This window comes from Parasteatoda tepidariorum, chromosome 8 (genome assembly GCF_982258835.1).
Source record: "Parasteatoda tepidariorum strain Cologne lab strain chromosome 8, Ptep-v5.0, whole genome shotgun sequence".
In the NCBI taxonomy this organism is placed as follows: domain Eukaryota; kingdom Metazoa; phylum Arthropoda; class Arachnida; order Araneae; family Theridiidae; genus Parasteatoda; species Parasteatoda tepidariorum.
The window spans coordinates 33,745,092-33,766,492 of record NC_141762.1 but is presented as its reverse complement, the minus strand read 5'-3'; the positions used below and the strand labels follow the sequence as shown (position 1 = coordinate 33,766,492).

Genomic DNA, 21,401 nt, shown 5'->3' with positions numbered 1-21,401 from the left:
TTAAACCTTTCATTTGGTACTTTTTCCGTTTATATGGTAACTGTTTCCTAGAAATTCTGGTTCAAATTTATTGTTGCTATTCAAAATTATAGTTCTTATTACCACAAATTTAGTAAAAAAATACAAAACTGAAGAATAAATTTAACCGATTAAATGGTTATTATGCCAATGTCTAAGGTATCATGATAAAATTACTAAATTTTACTACATCTACTAAATTTTGTTTCATTTTATAAAACCTTATTTATTGTCAACTATATCAAAATTAATATCAAAAAGCTTCGATAAGAATTACAGAGTTTTTGGTGTTCTCATAGAGCCAGAAACACGGTAAATTTTGTCATATTCTGATAATTTTGACCATACTTTTAACTCAGTGTACTACATTGCACCAATCTGATGTAAAATATTGTAATTGTGATACCTGAGTCAGTCGTTTGGTCCTTAGTGACCATTTACAAAAAGTAGCTGATAGTTACTTAGATTTTAAAAAAACAAGATTATATCACTATTCTGCTGAGCATATTTCTCATATATTAGGTGAATGTAAATATCATGATCATATAATTCAGCCAGGTTTAAAAGTTATAAACTCTCTTATAAGTTCATTGAATAAGAATATCATTGTGCTACTTGAATATGAAAATATTTTAGGTTAACTTAACACCAAAACTGGTGGAAACTAATTTACGCAAGAAAGCATTATAGATAAACACCACAGATTCTTCCTTAGTGCTTGATGTTCGATACACTGGCGATATTGCTTTTCGTGTAAAAGTATTTGTCCTCATTTTTTGTGTTTAGTAGCAGTAAAATGTTTAATAATAATAAGGTTATGGTGCACATAACAGTTAGTAAAGTTAGATTCAAGATGCAATTCAAAGTAAGAATGGTTAGTTTACTAAGCATACATACACTAAATCTTAAAATAAAATTTATTTGTAAATTAAATATACTAATACTTCAGAGAAACTATTATGACGAATTTGATTTAGGTCTTATAGACCAGAAGTGGAAAGGAATTAAGTATTATTAATTTATTTAAAATACAATTGACATATGTTAAAAAAAATTAAAATAACTATCCTTATTGCATAAATAAACACATGCATTTATTTTGTAAGCGAATTTTTACACCTGAAGATGAACAGCAGAGTGTAAAACTGCAACAAAGTCGTAGAAATTTCTTACTCGATGGTAAACAATCTACTAAGGCTAATAAGAAAACACCAAGATTGTTTGTTTTTTTTTTCAGATACGAAAATAATTCACGAATGGTGTTAATGCTCACGAGTTCAGTATGGACATTCTTTATTATTGGTTTTTTGATTTAACAACAATTTTTAAAGTGTATATGAGAATTCGATATGATGATAGCTTAAATAAAGTGTTCTTTTCATGCATTTTTCTATTTTTTGCTCCCCCTCTCCATCAAAAAATATCTACTTAAAAAATTCTTAATTCTTGATTCCTTAAAAAAATCAAAAAGCCAAACAACAGCATTTTTTTACAAAGGAGTTTAACTTCGCAAAATTATCAGAACAAAATTACACGGAGAATTTTAAGAAAAAAATTAATTAAAATGAAGTTATTGAATTAAACATCTCATAAAGGTTTTACATAAAAATGTCTTACTGTAAAGTGTTATAATTATGAATATATCTCATAAAAATACTTTTAGGAATGCGGATGAATGATTAAAAACAACTTTTGGGCTTAGTTCAGTCAAATATCGCAATCAGTACTTAAAAAATAAGATTTTTTTTTAAAAAGGAATATCCAGAAAATAATTATTTTTACGAGCGTAAGATTAATTGGAATGAAAGATAAAAACTAAGGCTGAGAGACAAACTTTTTCTCGGAAAAAAAATTTTTTATGCTAAAAGCTTTCAAATAAATAAGTAATGCTTCTGATATCAAAAAATATTTCATGTGTAAGCAATATTTGGAATAGATATTGACTGCGGATAGAAAGATGGCATCCTCTAAATGCAATTCTTTAATGATGGAAATGAGAAAAAAAAGCATTGGTTTTATAAATTATAATTTTTTTCCACCTAAGTAAAGTTTTTTTATGAAAAATGTTTATTTCAGAAATGAAAATAAAAGAATATTTGAAAAAAGAAGTTAATAAAATTACTCTTCATCGAGAATATCGATTATTTTTTATTTCGAAAGTTCTTTTTTTTTTAATTTTCACCGCGAATTACTTTGGAATAAAGATTAAATGAATCAAAATTTTTCTTACTTTTTAAATAAATTATGCTTTTCTTTTATTCTCTAACAGCAAATAAAGAATACAATGCTTCTTTTTTATTTAAACAAAAGTACACTTTCTAAATAAAAAAAGTATTATAAACACGTTTATATAATTTAAAATATTTTTATTACATCAATAGCCTAAGATAAAACAATTTTTAATGTGGCAATTTCATAATATTTACAAAGCATAAAGGCATGTCAAGATATCCAAATCTTTCATATAAATTAATAGCTGAAACATATCACTCAGAGAAAAAAATTCTTTAAAAAGTACAGTACCATTTGATAATGACATTTCTGGCAAAAAAAACACTATAATGTTCAATATTTAAACCATTTATTGGGTACTTTTTTCTTTTCATATGGCAACAATTTAACGAAAGTTCTAGTTTTCAAAATAATAAAACTTAAAAGTAATTAACTTGCATACTTCAATCCTTTCATTTTCCACCCTGTATTTTCGTTCAATTTCTTGAGAGAAAAGAAACAAAAATCGGTGTCAACTAATTTTAGTTCAAAATTAGTGACTTTTTAACAGTTAAAACAGCTGGCACCAAAGCGACAAATTACCATACATTTAGTAATAATTACAAAACTGAAAAATAAATTTACAAAATGTTAGCAAATTTTACCTCGTTTACTTATAAACAGATGGTGAAAGAAACAAAACAATTCATGCGGTAAAATATATATATATATATATATATATTTTGTTGCTAATTTTACCAAAATCAATAACGAAATGTCAGATTCGATTCGAGATTTTGGTGATCTCATAGAGCCAGAAACCAAAAAATAAAACAATACAAATAGAAAACATGAAACAATGATATCGACTGCATATCAGTCCCACAGTGGATTGATCATGAGACACGATTCTCAGTATAACACCGAAGTTAAGCATCACTGGTTGCTATTAGTGTGCTGGTGGGTGACCACTTTGATCAGGATGGGAAGAGACAGAGGGTATGCGGTATCTGTCCTTATTAAACTGCTCTACCGTAAAGTGCTCGACTTCTCACGCGGGTTGTTTGTCTACCAAAGCGGGGGAGTCATCCCTTCAGCAGGGGATCAAAATTGCCATGGCATGTCTTCGAATCATCCTCAGGGATGTTTCCCAATCCGTTACCAATAGCTCATCGCGCAGCACTAGTGCCACTACTCTACTGCATAATAGACAATCGAAATGATTTTATGAATATCTCTTAATTTCATTCATAGGTGGTACCATGGAACGTGCGGTTATTTTGTATACATGATCTTATAGCGTTTGTGAGTATAGCAGCCGTCTGCTGACTCACTTTAAAAACAATTTTGAGAGCTAGTGAGAAGAAAAATGCTTAGAGTCATAAGCACTAAATCATAAGCACAGTAAAGATAACTAAACTGAAGCTGTGTAGGAAATAAGGTTTAGAAAAAAGTGATTTTTTTTTCCTTAAAAATAAAAGCATATAAAATTCTAAGTTTTTAAAGAAAAATATTAGAAAAAATTTCCAAGCTATTAGAATTGAGTTATAAAAAATAAACATGCTTAAATTACAAAACTTATTAATATTTTTTTAAAATTATGTGTTATCTAATTTGTGCAAAATGCATTCCTTTTTTTATTAAAAAGTATCTTCATCACAGGTCACTGTCAAATTCAAACTATCGTTGCATTTTGCTTAGAAGAAAATCATTTTTCAACTTAAAACGCCCTTGTCAGTTAGAAATCTATTTTTCCAAACATTAAAAGTAAAGCAGTATGTCCAACTTAAAATTGTATTTTCTTTTAAGTAGTCAAACAAATTATAAATCTTATAAATTTGAGACTTGAAATTACGAGAGTGTGTAGGGGAGAGTGGGGTCAATTGCAACATTTTTTACTCAACTATTTTTAACTAACAAGAAATCCAATATATTATTAGTATTAATTGACAGACGAGTAAAGTAGACTATCATCTACAAGAAAAGAAATAAATACCTTATTTTGAATGTTATTATATTAGTTATTAACAATTTTTGACAGTCACGCACTTGTTACAATTGTCCCCACTTACGGGGTCAATTGTAACAGTTCATAAATTCAACTAAAACATAGTTAATTAAACATATTATCATAGTTGTGATATATTTTTTTATTGATCAAAATAGTAGTGATATTTCAGGAGTAAAAATAGTAATGAGCGGAGACCTAAAGGGTTAAACTCTTAACTTTAAGGGGTTAAAAATTTTAATTTATGCTGTGACAGGTGACAAGAAAAATAATGCACATGCAACATAATATAAATGATATAGGAAACTATTGGTGGTTCTTAAAGAGTTAAGTAATGGTTTGTAAACATAAGATTATTTATTTTCAGCTGTTACAATCATCCCTTTACTTATTGTTACAATCATCCCCAAGACGCCATTTCACTTCATTTGTTTAAAAAAATTCTAGTTAATTAACAAAACTAATCTTCTTTTTCTTGAAATGTTAATTAAGGTGTCCACTTACATATTCGGTTAATAATTTTTATTTGTATAAACAAAATTACTTTGTTACAATATAATATTCTAATACCAAAAAAAGTACTTACGTAGCGTGAAAATATCTTTTGTGATGTAACTCTTTCAAAAGTACATAAAAATGGTGTACATGTAGATTTATTAAATATACCTTGTGCGCCACCGAGGAACCAAATTTAGAACCCGACACTCGAAATTTTTGACTGTTACAATGGTACCCTGTTACAATTGACCCCACTCTCCCCTAGAGAATTGCCATGAGAGTAAGAGGGGAAAATTAGCGGTTTAATAAAAAATAAATAGTTTACATGCTGAAAAAATATAAAGAACATGCTAAAAATTCTATGTAGACCACTATGATGGCTGAAGAAATTTAACTTACTGAATGGGCCATCAATAGTTTTATTATATAGATCGTTATCAAAATATTTTCTTTATAGATGAGATTTATATTAATTTGTAATAAGTAATGTAGAAAATGAATACGTTTTAGATCACTTTTAACGAAGATTTCAATTACAAATTTTATAGGCTATATATAATTCCAGAACACACTGTGTAAACCATCAAACCTTTTTTACTGGATATTTTTGCAATTGAATTGTTTATTAGCCTCAATATTACTTGGCTTTTATTGATTCAATAAATAAAAATAACAAATCCAAACTCAATCGATATCAGGAAGCATTTTTTTTAATTAATCCCCCATAACGTTTTTTTTTTTATTTATTTCCCCACTCTCATAAGTTTAATGGTAAAAACCAACACCAACATCGTAAAAAAAACGCCACTCAATTCTAGGAACAAAGAGAGCAAAGTTATGTCGTGAATTTAATAACGCTCTACCTGTCAGGTTTATTAACTCTTAGCAAATAACGTTAAAAAAAAAACTTCTATAAAGCCCAGTTTTTTCTGAGACACTCTGGGCTTTTTTTTTTTTTTTTTTCTTTTTTTTTTGCCGTTCTTCCCCTGCGTATGCGCTTGATTTAACCTCAATCTTTATTGGATTATAACTGGTCTTTAGTCTGATAGACACACAAAGGAAAAGTTCAAAAAGAAAAAATTTCTCGCAGAAATCAATTAACTAAACCCATTTATCGCCAAGTAATAAGGGTTTTGCAGCGACAAGAGACAACGTCATTTTCCATCAAAGTAAATATTTTTCCTGAATTTCTCCCTGTGACACATTCTTGCCGTTGTGCTTAATCTAGACTTTTGTGAAATGTATGAAATTTAATTTGTTTTCATTTACTGCTAACAAACCTTCCCATAACTACTTTTTAAATTTTTGAATAAAACGGCCTTTTGAATCCTAATAAAATAATGTCTAAATAGCCTTATGAAGCTAAAAACATCTTTGAACATCCTTCATGGGAAGCAAGTTTCAGTTGAATTCAGGATAGAATTAAATTTTCTTTTGTTCCCAGTGTTATTCTCTTGAAAAATTTATTTTATAGTGCAAACCGGTTTTTTTTATGATATTTAATGAATAAAACGGCTTTTTTTATTATGTGATGATTTGATCATTTTTATCTTATTCACTGTAAACTTTAAAAAATTCACTGTAAAATTTTACGAAACAAAAATTATGATAAACCGTAATTTCACAGTAATATTTTTTGTAAAGACGCTGAATCACTGAAATTAAATAAATATTACTGTGAAAAAAATTCACAGTAAAATTTTACGAAACAAAAAGTTTGATAAACCGTAATTTCACAGTAATATTTTTTGTAAGGACGCTGAATCACTGAAATTAAATAAATATTACTGTGAAAACTATGATATATAATTTGACAGTAAAATAGATTTTACAGATGGTGCACTCAGTTTTCCAGTTCTTTTAATCTTATTTGAATAGGAATTTTTTACAGTTTACATCGAATAAGAAAAAAATGATCAAACCATTACATAATATAAGAAAACCTGGATTATTTATTAAAACTGGTATATACAATAAAATAAATTTTTCGATATTCTTTTTGAAACAGTACATAAGATATTTATTTTTGACAGTTGTTTCTTGGTCTGAAATTACTTTTTTGATGTCATGCTTTTACCTATTTTTGTTAGAAATCTATAATTCTGTAAGTTGTCACGTTGCTGTGAAATTGTGTCGCATAAAATTTAATTATTTTCTGTTATGTCATTGAAATGGGATTTAATAAAAGGTTTAAATATGACTTCTTTATGGTTTATGACTGACTGTATACACTTTACCACATTAATTATGCTGCTACATTAATTGGAAGTTAAATACGCTCTGTAAAAAGAAACAGATTTTTGCATTTTTTTGCAAACTCTGCATAATAATAGTACTAATATTCTGTTTTTCTTTTTGTTAACATAAAATAATAAATTATATTTGAAAGCAGATTTAGAGAAAAATATATTGCTCCATCATTTTTCATTTTAATGAATACTTTTCTAAAAAAATAATGAATGAAATGAAAAAATAAGAAACAAAGATAAAAGAAAGAAAAAAAAATGTTAGCAAAAAAAAAAAATTTATGCTTTCAACCTAATTTCTTATAACTATAGGAGAATTTTTAATTATTGACCTAATTTTCCCTACCTTCATAAACTGTATTCATTTTCTCCTGTATGTTGTCAACGTATAGTTGATCATTTAGTTTCATTAAACTTTTTATCCACACTAAATCCGCATTTAATTTCATAAAATTTGTTCTACTCACTTCTATCTTCCATATTATATACATCATTGCTTCCATATTATATGTTTATAAAATTGAAAAACATATTAAATAGGGAAAAAAGTACATGTATTATGTTATCAAGAAAATTATAATTAATTTTTGAAACAAATATAATGTTTATTCTTAACTAAACATGAGTCTGAACATAATACAAGAAACTAATTCTCATATAAATATAAAACTATTCTAAAGTTAACGTTCGAAATATCAAAATGAAAGTATAATCAAAATACAATCAATTCGCAAACAAATAATAAATGTGTCAGAAATTAAGAGATCAGAATTATCTCTTAAGAAGAAATCGAAAAATTTAAGAAAATTAATTTAAGAAAAAAGGAAATTTAAGAAAAAAAGTAATACACATTAGCAAGATATGACTATTTCAGTGTACGATCAAAATTCTTCAAAAAGCTGATGTAAATACTGCAAAAGTTATTCAGATTTAAATTTATTACAGTTTTTTTAGTATATATTTTTTCTCTTTTAAGAAAACTCACTTATTCCGAAAACTTCAGTGCTTCGCACACATCTATAGTTTCACAATCTAGAATAAATCCAGGAATAAAGCCCCCTCTTGAAATTCTTATTATATTATGTCAACGCAAACTTCCCCACAGTCATTGAATTTTCCAAAACTGTTGACCCATCCTGGCCCGGGATAGTGTTCAATTCTAAAAAGCGAGCTGGAGTGGTCAATTTCCTTCAAAAGAATGGAACCTCATCGCATTCCATTTATTCCATGGATGAAATGAACTTGAAAAATATTTCTCCCATTTTTATTTATAGGATCGCATAAATATACTTTTTCGTACATATTCTATCGCTTAGTGTTCTGAAGCCTCATATATGACCGGAAGAAACGTCTGTAAATATCTTTCACTTATATTCAAGATAAGACGAAATGTTACCGTACTTATATCTCTGACATCATAAAACTGTCTCATATGCAGTAGATCATTGAAGTTATGACTCACAAATCTTTCTTGCAGATGTTGTTTATAAGTGTCCCAGAAATTTTTGCATTTAAAAGTCATACATTTTCTGCTGTCAAAATTTGACTTAATGAAAATTAATATTATTCTATTTTATTGTAACTTCAATTCCACAATATAGAAATATACTTTAATTCACCAAAACTCTAAAAAATTCTGTTAACTTTGCAAGTAAATATTATTGTGAAATCTATCCCTTATAGTACTATTCAACATTTACTATAGTTTGCATAGTAGTACTTATAAAAAATAAATTTTAGCTTTCTTTTCATTCAATATAACATTCCAACCGGTTCAGTAAGATTGTTAGTTTGGTTTTAAAACCATTTCATGAATGTGATTGGATGGTTTAAGGAGAGAATAGATTATCGGCTTCAAATCTAAGAGTGCGCATACATATACACTGAGTGGCCAAATTATTATGACCACCTCAGAGTTTTATGCAAATGAGTTATTGCGTCACAGCACTGCCGCTAGAGGGCAAGATAACTATAACACGGGAATGCTGGACAAGTGAGTCATCAGTTATACTGTGTTGCTTGCTCAGATATGGGAAAGAAAAGTGATTTAACTGAATTTCAACGTGGAATGATTGTGGGTGCGAGATGTGTCGGAACGAGTATCAGCAAAACGGCTGCACTTGTGGAGTGTTCTAGAGCAGCAGTTGTTAATGTGTACAAAGAATGGACAATCAAGCAAAAAACCGGGTCTCAACGTCAGACTTGTGGTCGTCATAGGGTACTTAATGCTCGATCAGAGAGAAGGCTGGCCAGGGTTGTGCAGCGCAACAGAATAGCAACAGTGTGACAAATTGCAAGTGATCTTAATCAAGGAGCAACTGTGAACGTCTCTGAACGGACTGTTCGACGCAAATTGCGCCGTATAGGGGCGCAATGCGCCGTACTGAAGGGGTGGTCATAATAATTTGGCCACTCAGTGTATTTTTCCGTATTCTATCGCTTTGTTCTGAAGCTTTAACAATGACCGAAAGATACATCTGTAACTATCGTTCACTTATATTCACGATCAAACGAAATGTTACCGTACTTTTATCTCTGTCATCATAAGACTGTCTCGTATGCTGTAGATTATTGAAATTATGACTCACAAATCTTGGAGATGTTTATGTGTGTCTCAGAAATTTTTATACCAAGCATAAATAATTTTCTTATGTTGAAATATTTAATACACATCAACATTACTTTTAATATTATGTATAATTTCAGACTATTTTAAATTCTGCAATGTAAGAAACATTCTTTAGTTCTCCCACACTGCAAAAAACTCTTCTCGTGTGTGAAACTTTATAGGTAAATAATGTTGTAAAATGTATTCTCTACAACATCATCTAATTTTCATGCAAATTATACCAGAATAATAATGCATATACAAAAAGGCCATTGTTGCTTTCTTTTTTTTCCATATGACATTTCAACCATTTTTTAGCATTGTTTGTTATCAGTTTGTTTTATTTTATAAATTATTTTATAACCAGCGTTGAACAGCAGATCCGATTCTGAGTTCATAACTATCAAGGAGGTTCAAAACTGTAACCTTATAATTTCCTTCCATTGAGGTGAACCGGGTTCGAATCCCAGTGATGACTGGTCGATACGAATTCCACACCGACCATAGTGCTGAGGTAAAATATCCTCAGTGGTAGACGGATCATGGGTCAGAGTCCCCTTGCCGTCAAGCTAACCGTAAGAGATTTTGGTGGTCTTCCTTTTCATGTGACGCAAATGCTGGTTATTTCCATCACAAAGTTCTCCACAAAGGCAAATTTCTCCCAATACTTGATCCAGGAGTTTCCCTTCCTTCTGGATTGGGTTCAACATTACAAGGTAACGCAGTTGAACGTTAGTAGTCGTAAACCAAAAAAATTGGGTCGGTTGTTCAACGATGGTTATAATATAAAATAAAAAAATCAGGCTCCTGAGATCCGCGTTGGCTCAGGGGATAGAGCGTTCGTCTTCCAATGAGGTGAACCGAGTTCGAATCAAAGCGAAAGCAGATCGACATAAATTCCACATACGGCTTGGAATGACGACAGTGCTGATGAGAAATATCCTCAGTGGTAGACGGATCATGAGTTAGAGTCCCCTTGCCGTCTAGTTAACCGTGGGAAGTTCTCGTGGTCTTCCTCGCCAGGTAAGGCAAATGCGGGTTAGTTTCATCAAAAAGTCCTCCATGAAGGCAAATTTCTCTCAATACTTTATCCAGGAGTTTCCTTGCTTTCTGGACTGGATTTAAAATTACAAGGCTACGGAGTTGAACAATAGTAGTCGTAAAATCGAAAATTAAGTCGGCTGTTCAACGACAGTTATAAAATAAAAAATGAAGCTACTGTATCAAGCATAAAGACAAACTAGACTTTGTTGAAGATTTTTTTGATCGAATTAAATCACATTTGTATTATAAAGAGAGGAAGACTATGAAAACATCTATGGTTAGCTCGACGGTAAGGGAATTATAACCCATGAGCTGCTTACAGCGGAAAATATATTAAGTTAGCACTTTGGTAGATGCAAAGCGGGAGCAGAATTCGTATCAACCAGCCACCGCTGGGATTTGAACCGGGAAGCCTTATTTAGACGAATTGTGTTCTCATTACTAATTAAAACAAGTTTTAAAATAGCTATAGACGTGAAGAATATGCTGTCCAAAAAATTAAACATATTATTAGGACGAAACGCTAACGATGGCTAGCAATTTTTAAGATATGTTGTTTAATGTAATCAATTTAAATGTGAAGGAATGAAACGTAGTTTTTTTATGCTCAGTCATCATCATCTTAAAAAAGTATGTATCATGCATTAAATTTTGTCCTGTTTTTCAGATTATAATCATTCCTGGGATTCAATGTTCACATCTTATAAATTACATTTTTATATAAGCTCTATTATGTCGGTCATATTTAACAGAAACGTAAACCATTTTATAGCCGTGAAAGACATTTACACTTTATTTAAATTAGCATTTTTTCTATAATTACACTTAATCTCAAGGTTAAAAAAAATTATATCTTAAAAACTCTTAGTATAAGGTGAAATTTGCATAACTTCTGGGTGCTATGCAAACACTCAGAAGTTTGTCAATTTTTACCTAAGTGATTTGGTAATGATTTTGATAAAATTTACAATAAAATATGGTTTTAATAAAAAAATTTAAATATGGCAATTTTATCTTGATACTTTAGAACTTGGCATAAAAACTATTTATTCGGTTAATTTTACTTTTCAGTTTTGTATTTTTTACTAAATGTGAGGTAATAAGAACTGTAATTTTGAAAAACCAGAATTTCCGGTAAACCGTTTCTATATGACAGGTTACCACATGAAAAATTAACAAATGTATGGTTTAAATACCGTATATTTTGGTTTTATTTACCAGAATTATGGGTTTTTTTCAGCAGAAATGTCATCCCCATACACTTTGATGATGTCACTAACTTTTCTCAGTGCAGTAAGAGAGAAATATAGAACAACTATTCCATTAAAATAACCGAGATTTGCAGAACTTTCCAAATTTTTCATCAACTTAATGTCTCAAGTATGCATTGTTATGGCTTAGTTTAGCGTTTCAGGCTACAGAAATTTAAGGATTAGTGTTCCTTTTAACAATACCCGTGTGTATAATTAAAAAAAAAAGGTAGATTTTACTCTACCATTAAAACAGTGGAAATAACAAGCATCGACTAGACAAACTAACTGGATAGAGTAAGAGATAAATTTTTCTTATTATACAATTTAGTTTTAAGGACACAAGTTAAATTCCCTCAGCTTTCTAAGAAAGGATAGAGCAGCTTCCGTAGTCAGCAGCTTTTATTCCGTTTAACTAGTTCAAGCGTGAAATAAAAATCACTTCGTAAAAGACACTACGCCCAAAAGGAGAATCCAGCATAGTCTTGTTATTTTAAAGGCCATGTTACGGGAAATTGCTTTTAGATCTCCTGAAAGCTCGACTAATGAAGAGTGAGTGGCTGAAAACAGAGGACAAATAAATACGGCCACTCATCAAATGGAGGAACGGTCCCAGGCGGGATGTTGCATTAAGGTCCTGGATGGAAATTTATTTCTAGTCGCATATATTCTGTTTATCAAATTTGTGGTTAATGGCAGTACTTTACTGGAGAATTTCGACTCTTTCTGATTGGTGCTTTATTTAATCAGGTGACAGGACTGAAAATTTTGGAAAAATAACGAAAAGAACAAATCTAATAACACGCATTTTAGATAACTATTCGAAGTTCAACGAAAAAGTCATTTTAGATTATTTTTCTTGACTTTTCAGATACATTTAGTTCATTAGTTTTATGATTGTAAATATATCTATCTATCTATCTATCTATATATATATATATATATATATATATATATATATATATATATATATATATATATATATATATATATATATATATATATATATATATATATATATATATATATATATATATATATATATAAATACAAGAAAACACGAAGAAAGTTAAGAAAAACAATAAGTTTCATTTATTGCGCTTAAGCTGCAAGTAAACAGAACTCATTAGATAAGAATGATTTAAAACATTTTTAAATCATTTTTGAAAAATATCCGTCCATGTAAGTTGATCTGACTTTGCTACTCGCTTTATAGTAGTCCCCCCTTTTTAATGTTTTTTCTTTTTATTTTATTTTATTATCTGTTTTTACATGTTATTTTTACTTAATTTTACTTTTTGTGATCTATTTTATTTGTTGTTATTTTTATAAAAAAAATTTTTGAGTGCTCCTCACACTATTGTATTAGTATATTTTGCTTTGGCTTTATTGATACAATATCAGAAAGCACTCTGTTTTGCGGATATAATCGTGTGGGCTGAAGAAAAGATTATATCTTTTTTTCCGGTTTTTTAATAAACCCTTCATTTTTTTTTTTTAATAAACTGTTGTTTGTTATTTTTTTACTTATTATTCCCCCTTCATTTTTTTTCATATGTCTATAATTTTTGTTTGTTTTATTCTTCATTTAGAACTTATATATATGTATATATATATATATATTAGACTCACTGTAGTTACTAATAACTAAATGTTTTGCACGAGTTTGTATACAATACTTTCATATTTAAACATACATGTAATGGATTTTTATTCAGGAGATTTTTTATATACTTCCTACTTGTATTTATTTTTTACGTATTGCATTATGATGTTAACCAATTGTTACACGAACGTAGACAAGAGCATACCGGCTTAAACAGCGTAAAAACAAAAATGCTGTATAGTATCAAATCACTTGATAATTATATATATATATATATATATATATATATATATATATATATATATATATATATATATATATATATATATATATATATATATATATATATATATATATATATATATATATATATATATATATATATATATATATATATATATATATATATAGATATATATAATAAATAAATAAATACAAGAAAACACGAAGAAAGTTAAGAAAAACAATAAGTTTTATTTATTGCGCTTAAGCTGCAAGTAAACAGAACTCATTAGATAAGTTCAAAATGAAGAATAAAACAAAGAAAAGAACTAAATAAGAGAAGAAAGAATAAGTAAGAAGAAGAATAAATAAAGAAGAAAGAACTAAATAATTTCTTTGTTAATTTGTATAATTTTTCCATGCGCAAATCCATTTCGGGCAAATCCGTGGCTAGAATTATTTACTAAAAATTTCTTTACTAAATTATTTCCTTTGTTAATCTATACAGTTTTTCCGTGTGCAAATCCATTTTGGGCAAATGCGTGGGTAAAATTGTTTGCTAAAAATTTGTTTATTAATTTATACAATTTTTCCATGTGCAAATCCCTTTCGGGCAAATCCGTGGCTAAAATGATGTACTAAAATTTTTTCTTTGTTAATTTTTCCATGTGCAAATCCATTTCGGGCAAATCCGTGTTTAAATTATCTATTAAAATTTTTTTCTTTGATAATTTATATAATTTTTCTATGTGCTAATCCATATCGTGCAAATCCGCGGCTAAAATTCTTTGCAAAACAGGCAATTTATGTTTCTCTTTTCTATTTTATATTTTTTCTTAAATAGACATCTATCTTCTGAAACTATTTATGATCAATTTTTAAAATTATCCAGTATAATATTACCTTGAGCACATCCATTTCGGGCCCATCCTTGGTAACTAACAAATCAAAGCTCAGAATAACAAATCACTTCAGCAGTGCAGTAAAACGACACTTTAAAACCCTATTGTTACACTCAATTTGCGCTTTTGTTTTCATATTTTGTAATCTGGCAATCTTTCTGCGAAAAAAACATCTTTAAATCATTCTTGAAAAATTTTCCGTCCATGTAAGTTGATCTGATTTTGCTACTCGCTTTATAGTCCCTTTTTACTGTTTTTTCTTTTTATTTTACTTTATTTTCTGTTTTTACGTGTTATTTTTACTTTTTGTGATCTATTTAATGTGTTGTAATTTTTATTAAAAAAAATTTTGAGTGCTCCTCACACTATTGTATTAATATATTTTGCTTTGGCTTTATTGATACAATATCAGAAGGCACTCTGTTTTGCGGATATAATCGTGTGGGCTGATTAAAAGATTATATCTTTTTTTCCTGTTTTTTAATTAAAATTTCATCAATTTTTTTTTCTTTTTTTTAATAAACTGTTGTTTGTTATTTTTTTACTTATTATTTCCCCCCCCCTTTTTTTTCATATGTCTATAATTTTTCTTTGTTTTATTCTTCATTTTGAACTTGCACTCTTGGACCACGTAAGTATATTTTTAAGCGAGTTGTATAAGCAGAAAAAATTAAGCAGAAAGAAAAAGCAATGTGGTACTTTTTAAGTCTGGGGTAAGTTTAGCATGTAGTCTCTTAATCAAATTTGTGTTTAATGACAGTAATTGCTACAGAATTTCGACAGTTTCTGATGGTACTTTACTTAATCAGGTGACAGGATGGAAAATTTTGACAAAATAACGATAAGACAAAATCCAAAAACACATATTCGGATTCTATTATTAGAATTTCGTATTTTCGGACTATTTGAAATTTTGGAAATTTCAAACTATTTGAATTTCGGAAAGAAAGTAATTTATTATTATTATAAATATGGAAATAAGAAGAAGCAAGGTAATTTTTATCGGATAATTTTAGTGATGATTTTGCAAAAATTTCAACAAAATATGGTTAGATAATATGTGTTTAAATTTGGTAAATATAGTAGCATTTGAAAATTTTATAGTGATACTTTAGAACATGGTATAAAAACTATATATACTATTGACTTAAACTAATTACTTTTCAGTTTTGATTTTTTTAAAACGTGAAAAAATAAGGTCTAAAATTTTAAAAACCAGAATTTTTGGCAAACTGTTACCATGTGAAAGAAAGACTATCAAATGCACGTTTTAAATACTGTTTTAGTTTTATTAATCAGAATTTTGGTTTTTCTTAACTAGAATACCTGATATGTCATTATTATACAGTACGGCAATTTTAACAGAATTTTTTCCTCCGTGCAATAATATTGAAATTGTTAGCTCATAGAATCACGTTTGAATCTTCTTATTTAAAATTCTAAACATTTACTGTTTATTTTTGTAGCTTAGGACTTTTCCATAGTATGCGCATGCGCCAGGGGTGTTTCTATGTCCTGAAAATATGATTTTTAAAGACAGAAAATGCGATCGATTATTTGTTCAATTTGTCTTTAAATTTAATATTATTCGAAAAAGTATCAATATAATAATTTGTAACCAATTCAGCATGTCAAAAACATTAGCAAGAACGAAAAAAATTGCATATTGTAGTTAGTTTGTTTTTTGTTTTCTTTTACCAAGAACTAAACATAAGGTGTTAATAATCTTTAAGCTTTTGAAAAGGAATACGTGCGTGTCTATACTTAAATTGCATGCTTGCCTGAAGGAATAAATTAATAAAATAAAAATAAAAATATCCCAAATTATATCATAAATTAAAAGAAAAATACTTATAAGAGTTATATTTAAAGAAAATTTTAAAAAATGTATTTGCTATGGCTCAATATCACTTTTTAAATTAACTATAGACTTATTTTTAAAGAAAGAATCAAGGTTTTTTATTATATATATAGTTTTTAAAACTTAATGAAACTTCTAAAGGAAAGCTTTTGTCTTCCAAATTTTCTTCCAGTAAGCTTCACATTTTATTCGGATGAATTAACTTTAAAAAACTTCCGAGTATGCTTATAAACCCTAATTATTTTTATGTTGCTTCCAAGTTTGGTAATTTTATACAAAAAAAGCATTAATCATTTCGTGCAAGTTATACTTTAAACCAGAAAAAAACCTTATGCTTCCATATTTTTAAACATTCGATTTTGTCAACACTTTATTCTCAAATATGGAATATTAAAGTTATATTTTAATCTCAGTTCAACATCAGAAAAACAGAGTCGTGTTTTTTTTAATATAAATTCTTTTTTAATTATGAAATTACTGTACTAAATTTTACAGTAATAACAGTAAAATCACTCTAACTAAATATAAATATTACTATAAAAATTAAAATATACTATTATACGGAAAAATGGATTTTACGGATGATGTACCACAAGTGCCGGTATGATAATTCGATATGAAATTTTTTACAGAGTAGGGGAGAGTGGGGTCAATTGTAACATTTTTTACTTAACTATTTTTAACTAACAAAAAATCCAATATATTATTAGCATTAATTGACAGACGAGTAAAGTAGACTATCCTCTACAAGAAAATAAATAAATACCTTATTTCAAATGTTATAATATTAGTTATTAATAATTTCTGACAGTCGTCCACTTGTTACAATTGTCCCCACTTACTGGGTCAATTGTAACAGTTCATAAATTCAACTAAAACATAGTTAATTATACATATTATCATAGTTGTGATATATATTTTTTTATTGATCAAAATAGTAGTGATATTTTAGGAGTAAAAATAATAATGAGCAGAGACCTAAGGGGTTAAACTTTTAACTTTAAGGGGTTAAAAATTTTGATTTAAGCTGTGAAAGGTGACAAATAAAATAATTCACATGCAACATAATATAAATGATATAGAAAACTATTGGTGGTTCTTAAAGAGTTAAGTAATGGTTTGTAAGCATAAGAATGGGACCTAAAGGGTTAAACAACTGCAAATGAAATTACGAATTTTATTTTCAGCTGTTACAATCATCCCTTTACTTATTGTAACAATCGTCCCCAAGACGCCATTTCAGCTTCATTTGTTAAAAACAATTCTAGTTAATTAACAAGACTAATCTTTTTTTTTCTTGAAATGTTAATTAAGGTGTCCACTTACATGTTCGGTTAATAATTTTTATTTGTTTAAACAAAATTACATTGTTACAATATAATATTCTAATACCAAAAAAAGTACTTACGTAGCGTGAAAATATCTTTTGGGATGTAACTCTTTCAAAAGTTCATAAAAATGGTTGCCAGCAGGGGTGCAATTGTAGATTTATTAAATACACCTTGTGCGCCACCTAGGAACCAAATCTAGAACTCGACGCTCGAAATTTTTGCTCTGTTACAATCGTACCCTGTTACAATTGACCCCACTCTCCCCTACATAGCATGTATTATTTTTAATCTATTTGCATCAAAGAGCCGTGTATAAGAAATTGCTGAATTTGCAAAATGCCTATCTATCTTTACTACAATTATGTAAAAGTTGTTATGAATACAATTGCTATTAATGAAAATGCTTTAAATCATTATAGAGAACATTAAGGCATTTAAAATTATTAATTGAAATGAAAAATAACATTCTAAATCCGACTTAAAATGAAGTCAAGCAGAAAATATTTAAGTACTAAAAATAGTTAGACAAACAATAATAAAATTTACTTTTAAAGGCTAACAGAAGCAAATTAAAGTAGCTTGCTGCATTTATACGATTATCGTATTTTTGCATACAATCTAGATAGCAAAAGTATTTCTACAATCGAATAAGTCGGACATCATTTCCAAGAATTGAAAAGAGAAATATCTAATAAATTCGAAAGGAAATGAGAGATACACTCCAACAAGTAAACCATTATTTTCAAAATGTCATGGGTTCATTTCCCAGCAATGAATCTAGTTCAAATTGATCATGCTGGCTCCCTATTTAAAATTGACTAAATTGGTTTTAAAAAATCTATAAGTTATTCAGACATGAATTTGTACTTTTGAAAAGTGTATTGCCCATATTTCAATAGAAAACCGTATTGAAATAAACCCTGTTGTTGTTGTTGCTGTTACCTACACCAGGTCCAAAAGACCCCGTCACCTGAGAACATCGAAAATCTTTTGATTAATTAACAGAAAAAGTGCCAATGGACCAAGGACCAGAAATAAAACCTACATTGCAAATAATTATGCTATAATATGTTTTGCATAGTGTCCATTCTCATGTTAGTCTGAAATATACTTATTTAGTATTTATTATATACTTATCAGTATACTTATCAAGTATTTTCAGAAAATTAAAACTTTAAATTGCAAAATAAAACTAGTTTCAAATCAATAGAACTTTAAAAACATGCATAAAAAATTCAAAAAGTATTACACGCACGTATATGTTAGTGTCAGGTATCTCTGGACTGCGTGCCTTAAATTTTTTAAATTTTTCTCAAAACATTTTTTGATTTAAACGGGAACTTCGTTGCATGTTGTTTCCGAATTTAAAATCAAATTCAGTATCAAATTTATCATTCGTTTTAAAATAAAATAAAAATTTCGCAGTATCTATCTCCATAAAAGCACAATAAATGCTCGCGGCAATGCTTTATTTGCACATAATAAGATGATTTAATTTTCTATATATATTTTAAGTCTTATATAAATATTTTTAGGAAAAGAGTTCACTTATATTCAATTAGAAGCCAGTTTTAAATGAATCCCACATTGCAAAAAAGTTTAAAAATTTCTGATAGTGCCTTCTCTAATGTTAGCATTAAATATGCTCTGAGATTTGAGTGTCTTTGATTAAATAAAATTTAACAAAAAAGGAACGATAAATATTTCTAGGCATAGAACAAATTTAAAGAGTTAATGCTTGGAGGAAATAATTCTGCTAAAATTACCGTAATGTATAATGACATTTAGCGTTATAAACATAAATAAATAAATAAATAAACATAATTTTGGTCAATTATACTAAAATATATTGCATTTAAACCATTCATTTGATAATTTTCTTGCTAATATGGAAACGGTTTACGAAAAAGTTCTGGCTTTTAAAATTATAGCTCTTATTACCAAGCATTTAGTAAAAGTTACACAACTGAAAAAAATTTAACTGAACCAATGGTTTTTATGCAATTCTCTAAGGTATCATGATAAAATTACTAATGTTACAACATTTGCCAAATTTTATCACATATTATATAACCCCGTATTGTATTGTCAATTTTATCAAAATCATTAACAAACAGCTTTGGTAAAAATTAAGAAACCTTTAGTGTTCACATAATGCCAGAAACAGTGTAAATTTTACCACATTCTGGACATTTTGACCATATTTTTTACTCATTGCGTTTTAAATGCACTGAACTCAATAAAATAACTTTATAAATAACTTAATACCTAATAAAATTTATTTTTAATATTTTCTGTAAATATTTCTAAGCCTATATGAAGACCTTTCGGAGTGATAAGCATCTCTGAGCTGCAAATCGTGATGAGAATCGTCTCTGAACTTCATATGGCAAAAAAAGTTTTCGATGAATTTAAAAAGGCTTAAGATCCTCGAATGAGAGGAAGATATGTTAGCATGAGACCACGTGTTGAATTTGAATTTTAATTTATATGATCAAAAAAGTCATGATCTCATGAGTCCCACAGACATATCGTTAAGAGGTCGTGGGTTCATTGCTCGAACGTTATTAGTGTGCTACGAATTAGGAATCTTTATTATTCTGTTTTGAAAAAGTTGTGAATGCTTTACTAGAATTTTCTACTTCGGAAATATATCCAATATTTGTGGTGTGCGGGATTTATTATATCTTTTCCTTAGTAGAAATAAAAGACATTCCTGCTATAGCCCGTCCCCAATTTTCTAGCCCATTGAAGTTTAACGACCCGCTCTCCTGTTATGCATTTTCTTAAATAAAATAAAACTTTATTCTTGATTTTTTTTTAGTTCAGGTAACAAATTTTAAAAGAAATAAAGGCTTACAATGTAATTGCATCTACAAAATCTCCAAAAAAGAAAACGAGTCCTTAAAAACCCCTAGATTGTAAATTAGCAACCCGTTCTAAACCAGAAGGAGGTTAAGATTCCACAATTTCCTTTCCATGATGTAGGAATAAGATGCTAGAAATTCTAGTGTAAGAAACAACCAGATTGTATCTTAGTGAGAAACTGCGCATAGTTCGATGCGAAGGTTACGAGTTCATCCATTTTACTGCCATCGTTCACTCAGAGTTAACAAGTTGTAAGAAAAGGGTCGGGGCACGTTCCTCTATCATATTCAGAAGTCTTAGTATACTATTTTAAAGCATTATTAATGCTTTAAATAGACATTTCTACTTTTAAAATATGTTCAATATTTAGGTATAAAATATTAATAAAATATTCAGTGCTTTTAAAATTATTACAGCATGCAAGTTTTACGATATTTTAGCTCATTGTACCGGTAACAATTCTTTTTTTTAGTAGATAAAATGCGTGCTTAATTAATTCAATACTATGGAATGTAACAAAAAAAGGAATAGAATAAATATATTTATTTAGCATATTTTTCTGCTATATCTATAATTATCATGTTTGTATTTTCTATAACATTTAGAAAATGTATTTTTACATAATTAAATATTTGAATAATTAAAGAATCCATAACACAAAACAAACAAATATTGCAATGAAGGAATGTAATTAAATAAATTAGACCTGTCTTAGAAAAGTAACAAAT

The 21,401-nt window shown here is 28.3% G+C and overlaps 1 protein-coding gene across 1 annotated transcript in view; it reads left to right on the top strand.

Annotated features, from left to right (window-relative positions):
- Positions 1 to 1,106: 1,106 nt before the first annotated feature.
- Positions 1,107 to 21,401, top strand: part of LOC147806055 (uncharacterized) — a 123,363-nt gene continuing 103,068 nt past the window's right edge. The window contains exon 1 of the mRNA XM_087149517.1: positions 1,107 to 1,237. Coding sequence (XP_087005643.1) covers positions 1,107 to 1,237 — 131 coding nt within the window. The remainder of the gene's footprint in view (positions 1,238 to 21,401) is intronic.